The 20,956-nt window shown below is 41.0% G+C and overlaps 1 protein-coding gene across 3 annotated transcripts in view; it reads right to left on the bottom strand.

Moving 5' to 3' along the window:
- The window catches only part of LOC135542441 (neural cell adhesion molecule 2-like), a 403,089-nt gene that overhangs the window by 70,444 nt on the left and 311,689 nt on the right, over window positions 1-20,956 (bottom strand). For all 3 annotated transcript variants that reach the window (XM_064969385.1, XM_064969387.1, XM_064969386.1), the window contains exons 3-5: window positions 18,553-18,759; window positions 15,960-16,115; window positions 13,442-13,579 (exon numbers count right to left, since the gene is read on the bottom strand). In XM_064969385.1, coding sequence (XP_064825457.1) covers window positions 13,442-13,579; window positions 15,960-16,115; window positions 18,553-18,759 — 501 coding nt within the window. The remainder of the gene's footprint in view (window positions 1-13,441; window positions 13,580-15,959; window positions 16,116-18,552; window positions 18,760-20,956) is intronic.

Genomic DNA, 20,956 nt, shown 5'->3' with positions numbered 1-20,956 from the left:
TGGATCTCTTCGGCAAGACACATCATTCACCCAAGTTTTGTCGAAATCGAGCTAGTGGTGTCCCGAGATATTGCGTATGATTAACGTATGTATGAATGGACGGAGACAGATCCATAGTGGGGGACAATTACCTAAGGAACGATAAGAAAAGGACAGCGCAAAACATCTTGACGAGAAGTTGTCTTCCACAAACATATACAGATGGATTTTGAGGTGTTACAGTCCAGTACGTAGCCAATGAAATGTGTCACTGCCATACTGCCATGCAATCAACATGAGCTGTCAGCAGTGAAAGCAGTGATAGTCAGCTTACTGACAGGCCGGTGACAGCTCTATATTACAACTGTGTTTATCTGTTCTCGCTCTCTGACTGCACAGTCCATTTCTCTGTCTACTCTCAATCACTCTCTGTATGTCTCTCGATCTCTCAAACAGTTGCACATGTGAACATCCGCACCTACGCCTAAATAGACATATACATGTGTCGTGTCTTTACTATCATAGAACTGAAAACGTTTTATCAAAGATTCTCTGTAATTAGTTACTCGATTAAACTGAATAATCATGTAACTGTAATTAACTAGGAAATTGGGGCACCAAGGAAAGTATTCAGATTACAAATTTATAATTTCCTAATATAACCTTTCAGATATTTTCATATCTGATCAATAGTCTTCTGACTAATGATTTATTTATTTTACCTCACGTTAGTCTCATTCCAAATGTCGTAAATTGTTGGTTATCTGCACGAACCCAGTCTTCACAATGAGTCATCCATACATCGATTGTCTTAAATAATTTATTTATTACTAACTAGGTAATTCACAGAAATGCATAAACAAACAGTAAATATGGTTACATGAAATGATAGAATGTGCCCTAGTGGGCTGAAACGGCATTGCGGCTTGTTTGACAAAAAGGGAGTGGGGGTCGACTAAGAAGTCACTACAGAGTTAATAATTATAACAATTGAAATGCTAATCCTTTCACATGAACGCTCACTCAGTTGGGAACAATTACAATCAATATATATATATATATATATATATATATATATATATATATATATATATATATTTACGCTCAGTGTGTCGTCTTGATTGCTGGTGAAAAGTTAATTTCTTTGGATAATTGTCCGTCTCGCTCCCTCTCTCTCTTAGTTGTGGTTAGAGGGGATTGTTCAGAGTGACATTATAGAATAGATGTTTCGGTGGTTGTCGTTCTTTGCGTTCAATGATGCCCGAATTCCTAGCTGCAGACTAGTAATCAATGTTCTTATTCTGTCGGTATCGATAGTCTAAGAATTTAACCACGTGGTATGGTTAAAATGATTCAGCAATGGTCTACAACTTTATTCCTCTCGTAATTGAGGTAAGCTTGATCTGGTGATCATTTCTCAAAGTTGGGTTTTATTCAGAATGGCAGAAGAGGGCTGTCCCAGGATGTCTGACCCTAACTGGGCTCAGGGGCGTTCCTCTGATTTAGTTCAAATCAAAAGGGAATTGTATTTTTCTTCATTAAACAGTCCACAATCATATTACACCATTATACAAACAGTATCATCCCCACTCATTCATCTTATACAACAATTAGATGTAAACCTCATATCTGAGGCTATTATATAAACAGCGTTATGGTAATGTAGCCACACCATCTCTCTTGAGCTTCCCAAGTTGTGACAAACGCACCAGTTTGTAGCTGGATTCTTCACCAATCTTTTACACTTTCTATGGAACATGAAATTAGTTACCTCAAGTTTAGTGAGGTGGAAGGATTTCCTTTGTCCTCTGTGAAAGTTTACCCTCTCTCTAATACTGTGTGTCCATGAGGTCTTCTCAGGAATTTACGAACTCTGACCTAAGCAGTCTGGTTGTAGAAGCAGAGAGCGGGGGATGGTGCTCGCTGTACTCAAAGAGGGCAACGTCATGACGCATGCATGCAAGCACACACACACACACACACACACACACACACACACACACACACACACACACACACACACACACACACACACACACACACACACACACACACACACACACACACACACACACACACACACACACACACACACACACACACACACACACACACTTCAACTTTCTCACTCATCATTATTCACAATTCACTCAGGATTATCTGTAATCATGGTAGCATCCACATTAATGTAGAAGTGTTTAGAAATATTCTATTATTATTTACAATACAAATTACATTTACCATTAACTTCATTTGGGCACAAAATTAGCTGAAACACAGCCAACATCCAAATGCATCCAACAAATGTGTAGTCACAAGCTTGAGATAGTGATTGAGTGCTTGGAATATGGGACCAAATACTATACTTGTGACTACTTTATTTACAATAATCTTTAGGGGTGTCAATAATTTGGACCTCTACCTTTTTATAAAAAAAGTATTACTTGTTAAACAAAACCTCTTTCTCTAAGTAATTGTATTAGTATATAAAATTGCATAAATCATTATTGCTCATCTTTATCAAGGGACCCCACTGTTTATGAATATCAAAACTTTCCAAGCTTCAGGCTATTGAAACGACCATCAATAGCATGTGTTTTATTTGGTAACCCCAGGTTGAGCTGAGATAGAATTTCTCTCTCTCTCTCTCTCTCTCTTTCAGACAAGATTAACATTGATTTGCTTGTCAATCGAACACCCTTCTCTCAAGTCCCTGATCCGATACAGTCCATTCCCAAATCAGTGAGCCTCATTGAAAACAGCCCAGTTAATGGGAGACCCATGCCAGACACAGAGACATCAAAAGAGCAAATCAGCAACATACTAAGTAGCCGAGATAATGCATGTTTAATCTCCTTTATCATTTCAATTTCAAAGACTTGGAGAAGAAGAAAGGTTGAGAGAAATATGGGGGGAGGAAACTCATGCTCCCTTGTGCACACAAACATATGGCAATAGACAAAAATGCACACACACACACACACACACACACACACACACACACACACACACACACACACACACACACACACACACACACACACACACACACACCACAAAAACTAATTCATTTTTTGATCATGCAGAGTAATTGACTGCAATCAATCACAAAAAAATCTACCTAAATCAAACTTATTTCTGAAGGTCGTCTGAACAATGATGAGTTTGCAAGGGCTACAACTCCGTTTGCATTTAAAAGTTGATTCAATCGGAAAGAGTGAGGAAAGGACAGGTGTAGCTGAAGGGTATCAGCCTCAAAAGACTCTTCACTGGCGATGTTTTCTTTTCAGCCGGCCAATCAGAAGAGGAGGAGGACACCCTGCTGAGTTGACCCCTATCCACCAGCCAATCAGCGGGAGGCCAGCCCTCTGCCACTTCCTCCTCTATCGCTCGCTTTGATGATAATGTCGGAGTCTGAGATGGAAGGGTACGCTAGACTAGCAACACTGTCTGCATGATAATGTCAATGCTAATACGAATCAAAAACATCGTAGCCGTACCACGGCTTACTCCATTATAGACCAACTCTGTGCTGACTGACAAACTGACTGATGCAATGATTCCCCCCTCAACTAAACATGTTTTTACACGACTAGTTGGTTGAATCTATAGTTTCATATATAATTCTGAGGCTTGGGGAAAATTATACACCCTTTGGGACAAGCTGTGTTACAGACCAAGTAAAACACACTTCAAAGTCCAGAAGGACCTTGTATTCATGTTACTTGGGGCCTTACTTAGGGCCTTACTTTGGGTGTTTCTTTATTTAGTGTTTCCCTTATTGTCTCCTAAGATCTAGTTCACTTCTTAGGGCACGAGTGACTATACATCAAATTTCATTAGGACACCATATACTGTAGTATCTATGCTTCCTAGGAGGGCCTTACTTTGGGCTCTTTAGAGGGGTTTCCTTCCCTCCGTTCTACGTAGTGTTCCCCTCCTTAGGGATAATAGGTTAGTCTTAGTATTTCCTCCCTCTTAGATAGTTCCCACTGGGTACACAACCTTTTTTTGTGGATAATTGGGGAATTTCACATTGATAAATGAGATTACAACCTATATTCCACCTCTCAAAAAGTTAGTTGAATTTCCAATGTGTTCTCACTATGCTTTCAACCATCTAAAAGCACATCCACATTCTAAAATGGAATAATGTCAGATTGTTGGTTTAGTTGTCACCTAAATGTATACCACTGCACTTTCAACCACGTTTAAAAGCACAGCAAAGTTCAAATGGGTATACCAGGTCAGACATTATGTTAACTTATACAACAGATGAATGTGATATCACTGTGCAAATGACCTGTATTGCAGTTGAGATTACATTACATGATCAATGCCAATCGAGAATCTGAGTATTACAGCGATTGTGAAGATCCCCCACAGACATGCGATGAGCTATGCATGCTATATTGAACATTCAGGTTTTAAATGATTACATGAGAAAATATTTATAGTAACATTAGCTAGGTTTCCATCCAATTGGCGGCAGATTTTCATGCAAATATTCTAAAATCTGCATAAAAACAATATACAAATGTTCCCACTAGAGATGTGTTTACATCAAATTGACTTGTTGCGTATAAAGTGCGTGATGACGTAGTGTACATACAAATTACTTTTGAGGGTTAGGTTCCCAAGTATCAAATAAAAAATACAATTTAAACGGATTTCCAGCGCATTTTTGTAGAGAAGAGTATTAGAAGAGAAAAAAATAATGGGTGGTGGTACTGCAAGGATAGTACTTTGAGAATAAAGTCAACATTTTGGGGAAAAAAGTGGCAATATTTTGAGAATATAAATGTTCATAAATTCTGCTGCCTCAGTTTGTATGATGGAAATTTGCAAATAATCCAGAATGTTATGAAGAGTGATCAGATGAATTGCAATTAATTGCAAAGTCCCTCTTTGCCATGCAAAACATTTCCACTGCATTTCAGCCCTGCCACAAAAGGACCAGCTGATATCATGTCAGCGATTCTCTTGTTAACACAGGTGTGAGTGTTGACGAGGACAAGGCTGGAGACTCTGTCATGCTGATTGAGTTCGAATAACAGACTGGAAGCTTCAAAAGGAGGGTGGTGCTTGGAATCATTGTTCTTCTTCTGTCAACAATGGTTACCTGCAAGGAAACACGTGCCGTCATCGTTGCTTTGCCCAAAAAGGGCTTCACAGGCAAGGATATTGCTGCCAGTAAGATTGCACCTAAACTAACCATTTATCGGATCATCAAGATCTTCAAGGATAAAGTCATTTTCTCTGATGAATCCCCTGTCCGATTGTTTGGGGCATCTGGAAAAAAGCTTGTCAGGGGAAGAAAAGGTGAGCGCTTCCATCAGTCCTGTGTCATGCCAACAGTAAAGCTTTCTGAGACCATTCATGTGTGGGGTTGCTTCTCAGCCAAGGGAGTGGGCTCACTCACAATTTTGCCTAAGAACGCAGACATGAATAAAGAATGGTACCAACACATCCTCCTAGAGAAACTTCTCCCAACCATCCAGGAAAAGTTTGGTGACGAATTATGCCTTTTCCAGCATGATGGAGCACCTTGCCATAAGGCAACGGTGATAACTAAGTGGCTCGGGGAACAAAACATAGATATTTTGGGTCCATGGCCTGGAAATTCCCCAGACCTTAATCCCATTGAGAATTTGTTGTCAATCCTCAAGAGATGGGTGGACAAACAAAACCCCACAAATTCTGACAAACTCCAAGCATTGATCATGCAAGAATGGGCTGCCATCAATCAGGATGTGGCCCAGAAATTATTTGACAGCATGCCAGGGCAGATTGCAGAGGTCTTGAAAAAGAAGGGTCAACACTGCAAATATTGACTCTTTGCATCAACTTCATGTAACTTTCCATAATAAACTTTACATTTACACTTTGACACTTATGAAATGGTTGTAATTATACTTCAGTATTCCATAGTAACATCTGACAAAAATATCTAAAGACACTGAAGCAGCAAACTTTGTGGAAATTAATATTTGTGTCATTCTCAAAACCTTTGGCTAAAACTGTATATGCAGGTGTGTCACGCCCTGGTCTAAGTATTTTGTGTTTTCTTCATTTTATTTGGTCAGGCCAGGGTGTGGCATGGGTTTTTGTATGTGGTGTGTTTTGTCTTGGGTTTTTTTCATAGGTATTGGGATTGTAGCTTAGTGGGGTGTTCTAGATAAGTATATGGCTGTCTGAAGTGGTTCTCAATCAGAGGCAGGTGTTTATCGTTGTCTCTGATTGGGAACCATATTTAGGCAGCCATATTCTTTGAGTGTTTCGTGGGTGATTGTCCTTTTGTCCGTCGTGTATTAGTTTGCACCAGTATTAGGCTGTTTCGGTTTTCGTTACGTTCATTGTATTTGTAGTGTTTGTGTTTAGTGTGTTTTTCATTAAACATGGATCGCAATCTACACGCCGCATTTTGGTCCGACTCTCATTCACACATAGAAAGTCATAACAAGGTGTGTGTGTGTGTGGGCAGTAAAAACGAATGGCCTTCAATCTCATCAATCTACCCAGGCTATTGTTATTATTTTCTAATACTGGATATAACATTGAAAATGCAACATATTTCATATAAGGTTTGTCGATCTTGAAATTTGGTTACCATTGTGACATAATCCTGTGGTTGAAATGTCAGTCTTAAAACAACTATTTGCGTTGGTGGCAGACTGAAAGATGGCGGTGCAGAATGCCTTGTGAAAAATCTTTAATGTCCCTAAACTGACCAAATAATAAAACTTTCATGCTGATCTGCTCACTCGTGAGCAACATCATCAAAACTGGTAAATATCTCAAAATAACTTGTAAGGCTGGAGAATTCTATCGACAAACACTGCCAACGCAGTCAAAACCAAAACATGTCGGAGGGTAAACACGTAAGAAATGAAGAACCAATTTCTAAAACAAACAAAAAAATAAAAAAAGATACTCTTCGATGGACACAGATTACATATTTTCACCACCATGTACAGTAAGCATGGAAACCAAACTACTAAAATCACTAAATTATAAATTAGGTGTACCTGAGATAGTCCGTAAAGATACACGAGGTGAAGATAAGCCATGAAATGAGTGATGAGAAAGCCGCAACAATGGAAAAAGAAAATGAAAAGCTGAAACATTTATACTCAGTCAATGTTTTTGAAGCTGACGATAATGAACTTAAAAGAGAGAACAAGTTGAGAGAATCCATACTTGATACACAGTTGACGTGGGAAGTTTACATACTGTACACCTTAGCCAAATACATTTATACTCAGTTTTTCACAATTCCTGACATTTAATCCAAATAAAAATTCCCTGTCTTAGGTCAGTTGGGATCACCACTTTATTTTAAGAATGTGAAATGTGAAATGTCAGAATAATAGAGAATGATTTATTTCAGCTTTTATTTCTTTCATCACATTCCCAGTGGCTCAGAAGTTTACATACACTCAATTAGTATTTGGCAGCATTGCCTTGAAATTGTTTAGCTTGGGTCAAATGTTTCGGGTAGCCTTCCCACAATAAATTGGGTGAATATTGGCCCATTCCTTCTTACAGAGCTGTTGTAATGGAGTCAGGTTTGTAGGCCTCCTTGTTCACACACGTTTTTTTCAGTTCTGCCCACACATTTTCTGTAGGATTGAGGTCAGGGCTTGTGATGGCCACTCCAATACCTTGACTTTGTTGTCCATAAGCCATTTTGCCACAACTTTGGAAGTATGCTTGTGGTCATTGTCCATTTGGAAGACCCATTTGTGACCAACTTCCTTACTGATGTTTTGAGATGTTGCTTCAGTATATCCACATAACTTCACTGCCTCATGATACCATCTATATTGTGAAGTGCACCAGTCCCTCCTGCAGCAAAGCACCCCCACAACATGATGCTGCCACCCCCGTGTTTTTACGGTTGGGATGGTAGTCTTCGGCTTGCAAGCTTCCCCTTTTCCTCCAAACATAACGATGGTCATTATGGTCAAATAGTTCTGTTTTTGTTTCATCAAACCAGAGGACATTTCTCCAAAAAGTACCATCTTTGTGCAGTTGCAAACCGTAGTCTGGCTTTTTTATGGCTGTTTTGGAGCAGTGGCTTCTCCTTGCTGAGCGGCCTTTAAGGTTATGTCGATATAGAACTTGTTTTACTGTGGATATAGACACTTTTGTACCTGTTTTATCCAGCATCTTCACAGGGTCCTTTGGTGCTGTTCTGGGATTGATTTGCATCTCTAGGAGACAGAACACGTCTCCTTCCTGAGCGGTATGACGGCTGCGTGATCCCACGGTGTTTATACTTGCGTACTATTGTTTGTACAGATGAATGTGGTACCTTCAGGCTTTTGGAAATTTCTCCCAAGGATGAACCAGACTTGGAGGTCTACAAAATAAATGTCTGAGGTCTTTCTGAGGCTGATTTCTTTATATTTTCTCATGATGTCAATCAAAGAGGCACAGACTTTGAAGGTTGGCCTTGAAATACATCAACAGGTACACCACCAATTGACTACAATCATGTCAATTAGGCTACCAGAAGCTTCTAAAGCCATGACATCATTTTCTGGAATATTCCAAGCTGTTTAAAGGCACAGTCAACTTAGTGTATGTAAACTTCTGACCCACTGGAATTGTGATATAGTGAATTATAAGTGAAATAATCTGTCTGTAAACAATTGTTGGAAAAATGACTTGTGTCATGCACAAAGTAGATGTCCTAACCAACTTGCCAAAACTATAGTTTGTTAACAAGAAATTGGTGGAGTGGTTGAAGAACGAGTTTTAATGACTCCAACCTAAGTGCATGTAAACCTCCGATGTAAAATCTGGTGCTTATCGGAATAAAAGAGGATGAAGGAGAAGAGCCAGAGAGAGTAGTGAAATAATTCATGGTTAAAGCACTGCAGATCCCAGGCTACACTGTCGACCAAATTAAACCTAAAACACGGACATCGTTTTGGACAGATAGAACAGTGATTGTATCCTTTAAAGACAGAGTCGTGGTTAAAAACCCGGGCAAAAGACTCAAAGTACTGTTTCCACTCTCAATGAAATAATAAAATATAACGATAAATAAAGAAATTATAATTACACTATACTATTCAAGTTAGGGAATGTTGTAAAATTATTTGTTTTCTATTTTTATTTATAGTATTTATAAATAGATCAAGTATAGGACAATTCATGAAAAAATAAATCCCAAAATATAAGGAATTGGAACACAAAAGTACCCAAAGCGCGAAATAAAAACACGACAAACAGAGAACATAAAAAGGCACAGTCTGTGGGTATGTACGGGTGTATTTGTGAGAGGTGTGTGGTTGTGTAGGAAGATAGGGTGACTGTTTGATTGGAAAAGTGTGATGAGTTACATGAATAAGGAAAATGGTTGCAAATGCCAGATCCCATGTGTGTCTGCAAGCAGGAGTTGTGACAGTCTTCACTCTTGCACAGATAGGGGATATACTCTTCAGTTCAAAAGTTTGGGGTCACTTAGAAATGTCCTTGTTTTTGAAAGAAAAGTACATTTTTAAAAAATCCATTAAAATAACATCAAATTGATCAGAAATACAGTGTAGACATTGTAAATGTTGTAAATGACTATTGAAGCTGTAAATATCTATGGAATATCTACATAGGCATACAGAGGTCTATTATCAGCAACCATCACTCCTGTGTTCCAATGGCACGCTATTTTGCAATTATGCTAGCACAGCTGAAAACTGTTGTTCTGACGGTAGTGTATACAGTGGGGCAAAAAAGTATTTAGTCAGCTACCAATTATGCAAGTTCTCCCACTTAAAAAGATGAGAGAGGCCTGTAATGTTACTTATTTTCCACCATAATTTGCAAATAAATTCATTAAAAATCCTACAATGTGATTATCTTTTATTATTTTTTTCTCATTTTGTCTGTCATAGTTGAAGTGTACCTATGATGACAATTACAGGCCTCTCTCATCTTTTTAAGTGGGAGAACTTGCACAATTGGTGGCTGACTAAATACTTTTTTGCCCCACTGTATATGTAAAATAATACACACAGTACCAATCAAAACTTTGGACACAAAAACTCATTCAAGTGTTTTTCTTTATTTTTACTATTTTATACATTGTTGAATAATAGTGAAGACATCACATCTATGAAATAACACATAAAATCATGAAGTAACCAAAAAAAGTGTTAAACGAGTATTTTATATTTGAGATTCTTCAAAGTAGCCACCCTTTGCCTTGATGACAGCTTTGCACAGTCTTGGCATTCTCTAAATGAGCTCCATGAGGTCGTCACCTGGAATGCATTTCAATTAATAGTTGTGCCTTGTTAAAAGTTAATTTGGAGAATTTATTTCCTTCTTAATGCGTTTGAACCAATCAGTTGTGTTGTGACAACGTAGGGGTGGTATACAGAAAATAGCCCTTATTATTAAGTCCTTATTATTAAGTCCTTATTATGGCACAAAGAGCTCAAATAAACAAAGAGAAATTCCAGTCCATCATTACTTTAAGACATGAAGGTCAGCCAATCCGTAAAATTTGGAGAACTTTGAAAGAGCTTAAGAACTTTGAAATTGCCATCCAAATAAATTCCTTAAAGAGTTCAAGTAATACACATCTCAACATCAACCTTTCAGAAGAGACTGAGGCCTTTCTGGTCATATTGCTGCAAAGACCAGTACTAAAGGATACCAATAATAATAACATAAACAGTAGACATTAGAGCAAAGGACATTAGAACGGCGGAAATCTGCCCTTTGGTCTGACCAAATTTGAGATTTTTGGTTCCAACCGCCGTGTCTTTGTGAGAAGCACAGTAGGTGAACGAATGATCTACGCATTTGTGGTTCCCACCGTGAAGCATGGAGGAGGAGGTGTGATGGTGCTTTGCTGGTGACAATGTCAGTGGTTTCTTTAGAATTCAAGGCACACTTGAACCAGCATGGCTACCACAGCATTTTTCAGTGATACGCCATCCCATCTGGTTTGTGCTTAGTGGGACTATCATTTTGTTTTTCAACAGGACAATGACCCAACATACCTCCAGGCTGTGTAAGTGCTATTTGATCAAGAAGGAGAGTGATGGAGTGCTGCATCATGATGGCCTTGCCTCCACAATCACCCGACCTCAACCCAATTGCGATGGTTTGGGATGAGTTGGACAGCAGAGTGAAGGAAAAGCAACCAAGTGTTCAGCATATGTGGGAACTCCTTCAAGACTGTTGGAAAAGCATTCCAGGTGAAGCTGGTTGAGAATGCCAAAACTGTGCAAAGCGGTCATGAAGGCAAAGGGTGGCTACTTTGAAGAATTTCAAATATATTTTGATTTGTTTAACACTTTTTTGGTTACTACATGTTTCCATATGTGTTATTTCATTGTTCTGATGTCTTCACCATTATTCTACAATGTAGAAAATAGTAAAAATAGAGAAAAACCCTGGAATGAGTGGGTGTGTACAAACTTTTGACTGGTAATGTATATGTTTACAAACATATATGGGGATTGGAAATGATACACATAATTACACTGATAGAAGCCACGATCTATCTGCAATATTAAAGCTGATCACCACCCTGAATAAAATAAATAAATAATAATTCACTTGATGACTTTTTTTCAAATTAAATGCATTTCCCACATGGATTCCACGTCACAATAAGTTGACAAATTATGTTGAAACAACGTTGATTCAACCAGTTTGTGCCGAGTGGGTTACTGAGTTTTTCCTTCTCTCAGTCGGACACACACTATAGTGATGGCGGCGGTGGACTGTCCCATCTCCGTAGCCGGATAGCGGGTGTCATGTTGCCGGGCGGATAATAGGACTCGCCTCATTGAGCAAGCTTATTGGATCTTCCTCACAACTATAAGTGGTGCTCTAAATTGAACGCAATCCGTGTTTTTTTTTGCAGAGTGCGTTCATTACATTAGGTGGGAATAGCTAGATAGCCGAGACAATATTGTGGGTGCTCATGCATAACCTGTGCTTATAGCTCGCGAGAGATCACATTTCAATCACTCCCGAAACGCTCTCAGGTGGCTCGCGTTCCTGGCTTCTCTGGGGCCTTGCTTGAGAACAAATTAGGTAATTAAAAATGACAACCTTTTGCTTTTTGGGATACAAAACCCTGAGCTGGCGCTAATTGAAATCTTTAAATCACAGAAATAGTGTGAGTATGTAGGAAATCAAAGGAGTGGTGGCAGCCAAACTGACCATCATTAAGTAGCTCTATAATGAGCCTGTCTAGATTGGTGAGTCTGTTCTTTCTCTCAAACTATGCCGATCTGAGGTGAATGCTCAGGGCTTATGTTCAACACAGTACAATTTGGTCACTCCACAGTTCTGTTGGCGTCACTGCCTTTGTAGCGGTGGTGGTTTGAAACTACACTTGCGTGATGAGTAACCTTGCTTGAGACCTGAACTTGCACTGGCCCCCCAATATCTTGCCCAGGCCTCACCTCAGTTGGCTAATAGTCTTGTAACACGCAGGAGGCCTAGATTCAAACCGCTGTCCATCACACTTCCACCTACACCACAGGATGCTGCTGAGGGGAGAACAGCTCATAATAATGTTCGGAATGGAGTGAATGGAATGGCATCAAACACAAGGAAACCATGTGTTTGATGTATTTCATACCATTCCACAAATTCTGCTCAAGCCATTACCAAGAGCCCGTCCTCCCCAATTAAGGTGACACCAACCTCCTGTGACCAACACAATAAACACAATTCATTCTGAATCAATAACTCGATTCTTACACACCAGGTATGATTCTTTTTGTGTCAATAACTCAAAAGAGAACCTGAATTGAATCAGATCAGAGATTTCCGCCACTATTGACAATCTAATCCCCGCCGCCGGAGACAGACGTTCCTGCTTTGTGAGAGACCAAGTGTCTCCGGACCGATAAGCGTTTCATTTTGCCTGTGGTCCTGGGGTGCGATTGTTTGGGAGCTGGCAACCCTGTGTCAGCGCTGTAACTGTGGAGTGTAAGGAAGGGAGAATGATTCTGTCTCACTAGGTGACTCTATTCTCACCCTGAGAGGAGCAACAATTCTGTATGCCACCGATCGATACACCCCAGTGCCTGGCCTAAGGGAGGCTTTACACTGTGGCTCTGTATGAGGCTTCTCATCCTTAACAACACTGCTGTATGGCTGCTATTGTAGAAGGGACCACTGTATATGGTGGATAAGATTTTGATATGTGCAAAACGAGAGCAGGTAGTCGTACTGTATGCTACGCTAGTCTTCATAAGTCTGCTCTGAGATCAGGCCCGGCTGCTACTGGTTATGTTTTAATGATTCTGATTTGTTGAGCTTGATCCTTCAGAGAACCAAGGTTACTTATATAACTGAGCATTTTGGATATGATCGTCAAGGGGAGAGTAGGTTTGCTATGCTAGCTAGGTGGCTAACTATTCGTTCACCACTGCATATGACTGGATAGGTATTAGCTACAGTGGACGCTGTAGCTACTCACCATTCACCACCACCTCGATGTCAACAAAGTCGATCTCGCCGCGGGCCTCCACTCGCGCTTCGCAGCGGTACACGCCCTCGTCCGCCTTGGTCACCTTGTGGATCTGCAGGTTGTTGTTGGGCAGCACCTGGAACCTGCCTTCACAGGAGAGAGGGCAGAAGATAAATAGAGGGTGGGTGGGGGGGGGTGTAGAGATAGGGATTGGGATTGAGCATGAGAAAGAAAGAAAGGTTGAAAGAGAGGGGTAGAGAGTTAGAAAGAGACGGGAAACATGGAAAGAAAGATAAAAGGAAAACGATAAAAAGGAAAGAGTGAAAGGAAATCTCATGACTCCAGTCACATACTTGCTATCAACTAATATTTTCATAAACCTTTTCCACTTTTAGCTTTTTAAAATAAAGTTAGAAGTGAGATAAATACTTCAGTAATTAGGTCTGCAGTTCACAAAAAAGATACCCATCTGGTATTGTTGTCACTGGCAGATAAGTGAGAACCCTATCTCTCTCTGTCAAGCGCAAAGGTATTTATAACCTTGTCCCGTAATTAGCATGGAATAAAAAAACACACTGCTATCTCTACCTTTAATCATTACCGTACGGCAAGGGGAGATAGGCCTTCCCTTCGACACACTTTGAAATTCAATTAACAAACCTGACTACATTCAAAGATTTCAAACAAATCCTTTTCCTAATCAGCCCAGGAAGTCTGTCTATGTGATGGGTGGATGAGGGGGAAAGTGTAGGAGGAGGAAAAGTAATGATTGGGTGACAGAGTATTGGTAAACAAGTCTGAACCTGCAAATTAACTTCTGTCCATCATGAACGAGCCATGAATGTTTCCAATAGTCGAAGATAGAATTAATTTCTACTCCATTCTTTCTCAGCCCCAAGATGTGTTCCAATAATCGAAGATACATTACTTCCCCTCTCCTATCTTTCCAGCCCCCGACCGCGTTCTTGTCACGCCCTGATCTGTTTCACCTGTCCTTGTGCTGGTCTCCACCACCCTCCAGGTGTCACCCATCTTCCCCACTTATCCCCTGTTTTCTGTCTGTATGTGTCAGTTAGTTTTGTTTGTTCAAGTCAGCCAGCGTTTTGTCTCAGCTCCTGCTTTTCCCCAGTCTCTCTTTATCCTTGCCCTCCTGGTTTTGACCCTTGTCTGTCCTGACTCTGAGCCCGCCTGCCGTCCTGTGCTCCTACTCTGGATTACCGACTTCTGCCTGACCTGACCCTGCCTGCCTTCCTGTACCTTTGCCCCACTACTCTGGATCGACCCCTGCCTGCCTTGACCTGTCGTTTGCTTGCCCCTGTTGTTGTAATAAACAGTGTTACTTCAACACTGTCTGCACTTGGGTCTTACCTGAAACCTGATAGTTCTAATAGACTAAAACAACTTTCCCTTCTCCTTTCTAAGCCATAGGATGTGTTCCAATCGAAAACGCCGTTCCTTCCTTCTCCTTTCCTCTTTAGTTACAGGGTGTGTTCCAATAGTATACGACACTTTGTTTCCTTTCCTTTTAGGAGCAATGATCTGAAAGAACTCATTTAATGAAGAAAAAGTCAAAGTAGAGAAATATGGTGGAATAATTTCCTGTGTTGTCACTTATAGTATCAGTGTTCAAGACAGATGAATATCCCCTTCATATCCCCACATGCTGTATGTCAACAACATAACCACACAAGAAAAATAAGTGAAAAAATGATACAAAATAAATCAAGTAAAAATAAATAAATAAAAATAATACTATTCAGTAGCCATGAAGAAAGGAAGATGTGATTCCCATAGATCTCAACAACATGGCAGCGAGCATCAGACCACCGACTGAGATTTGCATCCTCTACTCTCCCTCTTCTAGGCAGACTCGTTAACATGTTTTATTGTCCAACAATATGTTTCATGAAATCACATGCTGTGGCTTTTATTGTTAGAACTTGCTATTTATAGCATCAAACCCCTGACAGAATCTGGGGCATACATTTTTCACAACATTGGTTTGTTTACATCCCAAAAGGCACCCTATTCCCTACATACTGCATTGTTTGAACAGGGCCCATAAGTTCGACAGTAAGTGCATTTATTCAACTGATATGTCTCGAAACGGTGGGTGAAGCAATCTGTCACGTAAACTGAGTTAATTTCATGTTAAATATTTTGATGCGCTAGCAAACCGCTAATTGGATTCTGAAATCAAGGATAATGTAATTATCAGCTGCTTCATTAAAAGCAGAACTGTAAAATACCATCAAAGAGTGGGCCCATAAAAAATTAAATAAAACGTGGATCAAACGTATCCAATGACATGTTCACATGAAAAGTATTTCTATGTGGTCTGTACTGCTCAATAGATCACTTTTCAAGAGTCAAGTCATGTTGCTATTATGGTAGCTGCACTATGCACTTTACAAAGTTAGGCTTTAATTGACCAACTGGTAATTAGGTACTTATTTTAGCAAGCAAATAAGGTTTACCAGCGCATCAACAGAGGCAGCATGTATCAAATGACCATACGCAGACTTACTGTAGTGCTCCTCTGTGATCTCCATGCTCTTGAAGCCCTTTTGGTAGAACCAAGAGACCGCGGGTGCCGGCGAGGCGATGACATCACACACCACCTCTGCCACCTCGCCGTGGCGGAACTCCTGGGGGGACCTCACGTCGCGGAATGTCAGCTTCTCTGTCACATAGGAAATGAGGCAGCAGGAAGTGAAGTCACATTAGAGACACGTCTTTCCCGGGAAAGGGTTACGTCACAACATTCGCGCAAGTATACCATTTAGAATGCACGGGCCAATACATTGCCTCCGTCTAAGTAGTAGGCGAGGGTGGACTTTGGAACAGAGCCCGAGTTTGGGAAACGCTGCAGATGAGTAGAGAGTAGAGTAAACTCCATTCTATAGCACAAACTGTTTTGCATATTGTCTATGGTTCAACACCACTGAGACAACTCAAATTATGTGTGTGGTCCAAAATAGTCCCATAAACATTCCCACAAGACATGGAATGAATCCTCCCACCCCGAAAGTTCTGTTTGTAATCAAATGATTGATTCAACTTGTGCCGGTTTAAAGCTGTGGCACCTGCCTGACAAGCCCTGGCAGGTGGTTGACAGATTTCACCTGGGGAAAGCTGACTTGGAACCTGCGTTTCTCTTCTCGTAGAAAACACTCCACCACCCTTTCAGAACCCGTAGTGCTGGCTAGTTTCGTCGACTTATCACACGGCGTATGTGTGTGTGGTGTATGGAGAGAGAAATTGAGTGCGTGTGTGTGGCACGTGGAGTGTGTAACACCACCGGGTTATCCACTATGTGTGGCAGAATTAAAGTGTGCATAAATCACGTGCATGGCTCTATTTATTTCAGTCCCTTCCACTAGATCACTGCAACCTCGCACATTAGCATTTTGCAATGTGATTTATGTCAGACGGCTCTCCAAAACGTGCTTTTCTCTCCTCGCCGCTCTTTAACGTGCCTTGCATCCTCCTGACTCTGAATGTGAGATTCAACCCTCATCTGCCGGTTTCATTCCATGGCACGTTTTAGAGCTGTTCGGGTATACATTTTGGTTTTCATTTTCTCAATGGTCTCTCTCTATCTCTCTCCATCTCATTCCCTCACCCCTTCTCTTGTGCTCTGTCAGTCCCTTTACTTCCCTTACCATCCTCTCTCTCTCATTCTCTCCCTCTCCTTCTCTCACCACCTCACTCTCAAATTCACTCACCCCTCTCTCTCCAGCTTTCTCTCTCTCTCTCGCCATCCATTTAATTCCCTCACTTCCCCTCGCTCTCTCATTCCCTCTCCCACCCCCCCACCCCCCTCTCTCCTTCCCCCCAGTTCTCTCCCTGGGATTCAAACACGTTGTTGTACTCGTTTTCATTTCCCGTATCCTTTGTCGTTACCCTGCTCGACAAGAAAATCAGTAAGAAAAACAAATCCTCTCGTGTAACAGTCTACCGCTCGCTTGACACTGTCAAATTGGTAACACAGTGAGAATTTCTCTTCAGTCATTGCCCAACATAGCTGCAAGGGCACCTGTCAAAGTGGGGTGACAAGACAATTTTCTGGGAGCTCCCTCAGGTGGGACATCGACTGCCTCCACTGTCTCCTATCTGAAGTGGATCTCTATTGGCCGGTGCTGGAAACTCTATACCTGTCAATTACTCAGCAGTGCAGATAATTATAGTCTTTTATCCGTAAGCTATAATAAAGCTATAATTTGAGTTTGAATAATGGATAGCTTTCGTCAGGTTGTGAGCTGTTATGCACGAACGCATATAATAACGGCAAGACGTGTGCACGTGTGTGTGCGGAATGTCACGACTCACAAAATGGTCATATACAGCACATTAAAGTGGCTTCCATTTTTTTTTAGAACATGTGGTGTTTTATCACAAGAAGATCATGTTGGGTAATCGCCTCAGATGGGTGCTGGGTACTTTACACGCCTGCTCAAGCCCTTCAGGGGACTATCTCCATGTTACTTCTCATACTTACTGAACACACAGAGCTGAACGGTGGCTGACTGACGTTGTTATGGATACGGCTGCCAAGCTGTGGTGGTGCGTGAGAGAGGAGGTCAGAGGAGGTAAGGGGACTTGTGGAGCGGGTGAGAAAGGTAAGTGCACTCCAGAGGGGGGGGTGCGTGCGCATGTGTGTGTGTGGAGGCATGCGTGGGCATGCCTGTGTGCATATGTACATTCAAACACAGTACACACACACCACACCGGTGATCCAAATCAAGCGTCTGCCAGATGGCTACCAGCGGCAGAACTCCTCTGTGTATCACGTCCCATTAACGGCCACAGAAGATTCCCTCTCCCGTACGATTAGAGCCTGCCTCCGTTGCCTACACACATTTAGTATTATCCATCACACACACCGCCAGACCCAGCGAACATTCATTACACTCTTTAATGGGCAAGTGAGTACGGCGGGGCAATGGAATGTAAATATGGTGTATCTTTATGATCTAACAGAGGAGACGACGATGTATTCAACTCATGTCTTTGTATGTCTGAAGGACCCTAATGAGGCTGGAATGGATACAGAGGGAATGCAGAGAATGTGGTGTGTGTGTTCTTCTTTGTTACATATGCATGCAAGTGACACTCACGGTACATCTCCAGCACCATGGTGGCCTCCTGTGTCTGTCCCTGGGCGTCGGTGGTCTGGCAGCGATAGATGCCCGCGTCCTCCACTACAGCGTTGTAGATGGTCAGCCTGGAGCTGTCCTCCCCGGTGTGCAGGGCCACACGCTGGGACGACACGATGCGCTCCCCCTGGGGGTTAAACCACTCCAACTTCACTGGCTCGCCAATCACTGGGGAGGGAGAGAGAACTGTATAAAGAACCAAGCCAAGCCGTACACTATAGAGCAGTATTTCCCAAACCTCCCCTTGAGTACCCCATCATTAGTTCCACTTATATATCCATAAGCACACCTGAAATAAATGGTAGCCTAATCAGCTCTTTTTCAACATGGGAAAGTTATGCTTCTTTGAAATGTGTTATCCCACTTCGGGAAAACTCAAACGTTTTCAAAATGTATGGACATAAAAATGTATTTTTGCAATTCACAGCGTTACCATCGAGTTTTGCTTAAAAATAATAAGGTCAACAGTTCTGAAGCACCGTAAGCTTTGCTCACAGGTTAGGTTCTTTCTTGAATATTTTCGCACAGCCAAAATAACATTTTAAAAAACTGCTTGATTTACATAAAATTGGACCAATTATAGTTGCTACATTTGTTTTCCAAGCTGTCACTACCATAGCAACCATCTGCAGTTAGTACGTTTCCGTTTCCACGCTAGTGAGACCTACAACAGACCTGTAACAGAATATTATTTGTTGTTCCAGTGCTAGTAGTTTTTTTACGACCTTTTTTTACGAAGTTGTAGTTACGTTTTTAATATGAGTGCTGGACCAAGCAGCAAGAAACCGAAAATCTACCACTTTCACAGTGAGTGGGAGGAAGATAATTTATTCACCACAACAAATTCAAAATGTGTGTGTCTGATCTGCCATTCAAACGTTGCTAAGAAGGGAAATGTCGAGAGGCATTTCAAAACTGTTCACAGGAAATATGAAAGTGACTTTCCAGCTAAAAGTGAACTACAGAAGAGAAAAGTAAGAGTTGAAGTCTCAACTAGCTGCCCCCCCCCCAAAAAATCGATATTTAAAAAGCCAAGCTCAAAATCAAAGGCAGCCACGATTGCATCGTATCGGGTGAGTCGCACAAGAAACTGTTCCAGGATGGAGAAATGGTAAGAGAGGCCTTAGAGACAGCAGAGTCATTGTTTGATGATTTCAAAAGTAATTGTATGGCTAATTGTATGGCTTTTTTTCTATCAATAATGTCAAATGAACAGCCATACAGAAAGACTCATGTGAAGGTGAAAGTACAGCGGAGGGATGTATTTTTAAAGCCTTAAGTCCTTTTTTGATATACTCAGAAGACTGTTATAAGCATGTTTTAACCACTCCTATGTACATGGCAGATTCGCAGACACTCCGCAAGAAGGTCTGATTTCATTATTACTGAAACAGGATACAAATGGGAAATATAAAGATCCAGCCCGTAAAAAAAAATGTGTGTAGTGTTGTGATGCAAAAATTCTATCAAAATGTATAGCACATAGAATTTAAAAGGTATTGTCAGACATAATTCATTCTAAATCATTTTTACATGGGCGATACATTGGAGATAATATGAGGCAAGTACTGGGAACATTTTGACATTCGGCATATGGTTCGTGAGAAAGTCCATATTGCAAATGTACGATCCCTTACCAGATGTCCGAAAACGTTTGTAAAATTTGCGGATGGCGTCGGGCCATGTGGCAGGGCCGGATCTACCGGGAAGTCATCAAACAAACTCTCTCGGACATTTGGTTTCCGTTTTATAAAATAATCAAATTTTGGTCATTTTTCCACTGTCCCGATAAATCCCACAGGAGGGCGAATGGAATCATATTGCAAATGTACAAAACATCACGAATCACGACGTGGCCTTATCTCCAAAACGAAAAAGACTTCGAAGACGAAACTTGGTGAGCGTATGTTTGGCATAATGGGCAGTTGGCCCCATACAAGATGGCGCCTTGGCCTCAACGGTTTTTGAGTTATGGCCATTTTTCTGGGATTAAAGGTCCAAAATGAAAATAGAGCAATAATGTTTCCGCTTCACGTCAAAGTAAAGGAACCTACGGTGTCAATAAAAAAATAACCAGACATCTATTATCGTAATTTAAGAGGAATCGTACAATGTCAAATTGAAGATGTTCAAATATATATATATATATTTTAAACAGTGACAGATCCAGTTGCAGGGTGTTCATACGAATCTTTTTAAAGTGTGCTGCGGAGCTCTGTGAGATTTCTGTGATTTTCTGAAATAACACACTCACTAAACCCTCCGTAAATAACTAAATTCTTCATGTAAAGACTTAAAACTCAGGATCCTGTAAAGGCATACCCCAATCAGGATATGAGTTTACTTATAGCTTCCTGTGCCAACC

The sequence above is a fragment of the Oncorhynchus masou genome, chromosome 6 (genome assembly GCF_036934945.1).
Source record: "Oncorhynchus masou masou isolate Uvic2021 chromosome 6, UVic_Omas_1.1, whole genome shotgun sequence".
Taxonomy (NCBI): domain Eukaryota; kingdom Metazoa; phylum Chordata; class Actinopteri; order Salmoniformes; family Salmonidae; genus Oncorhynchus; species Oncorhynchus masou.
The sequence above is the reverse complement of the archived record's forward strand: the minus strand, read 5'-3'. Positions and strand labels throughout refer to the sequence as shown.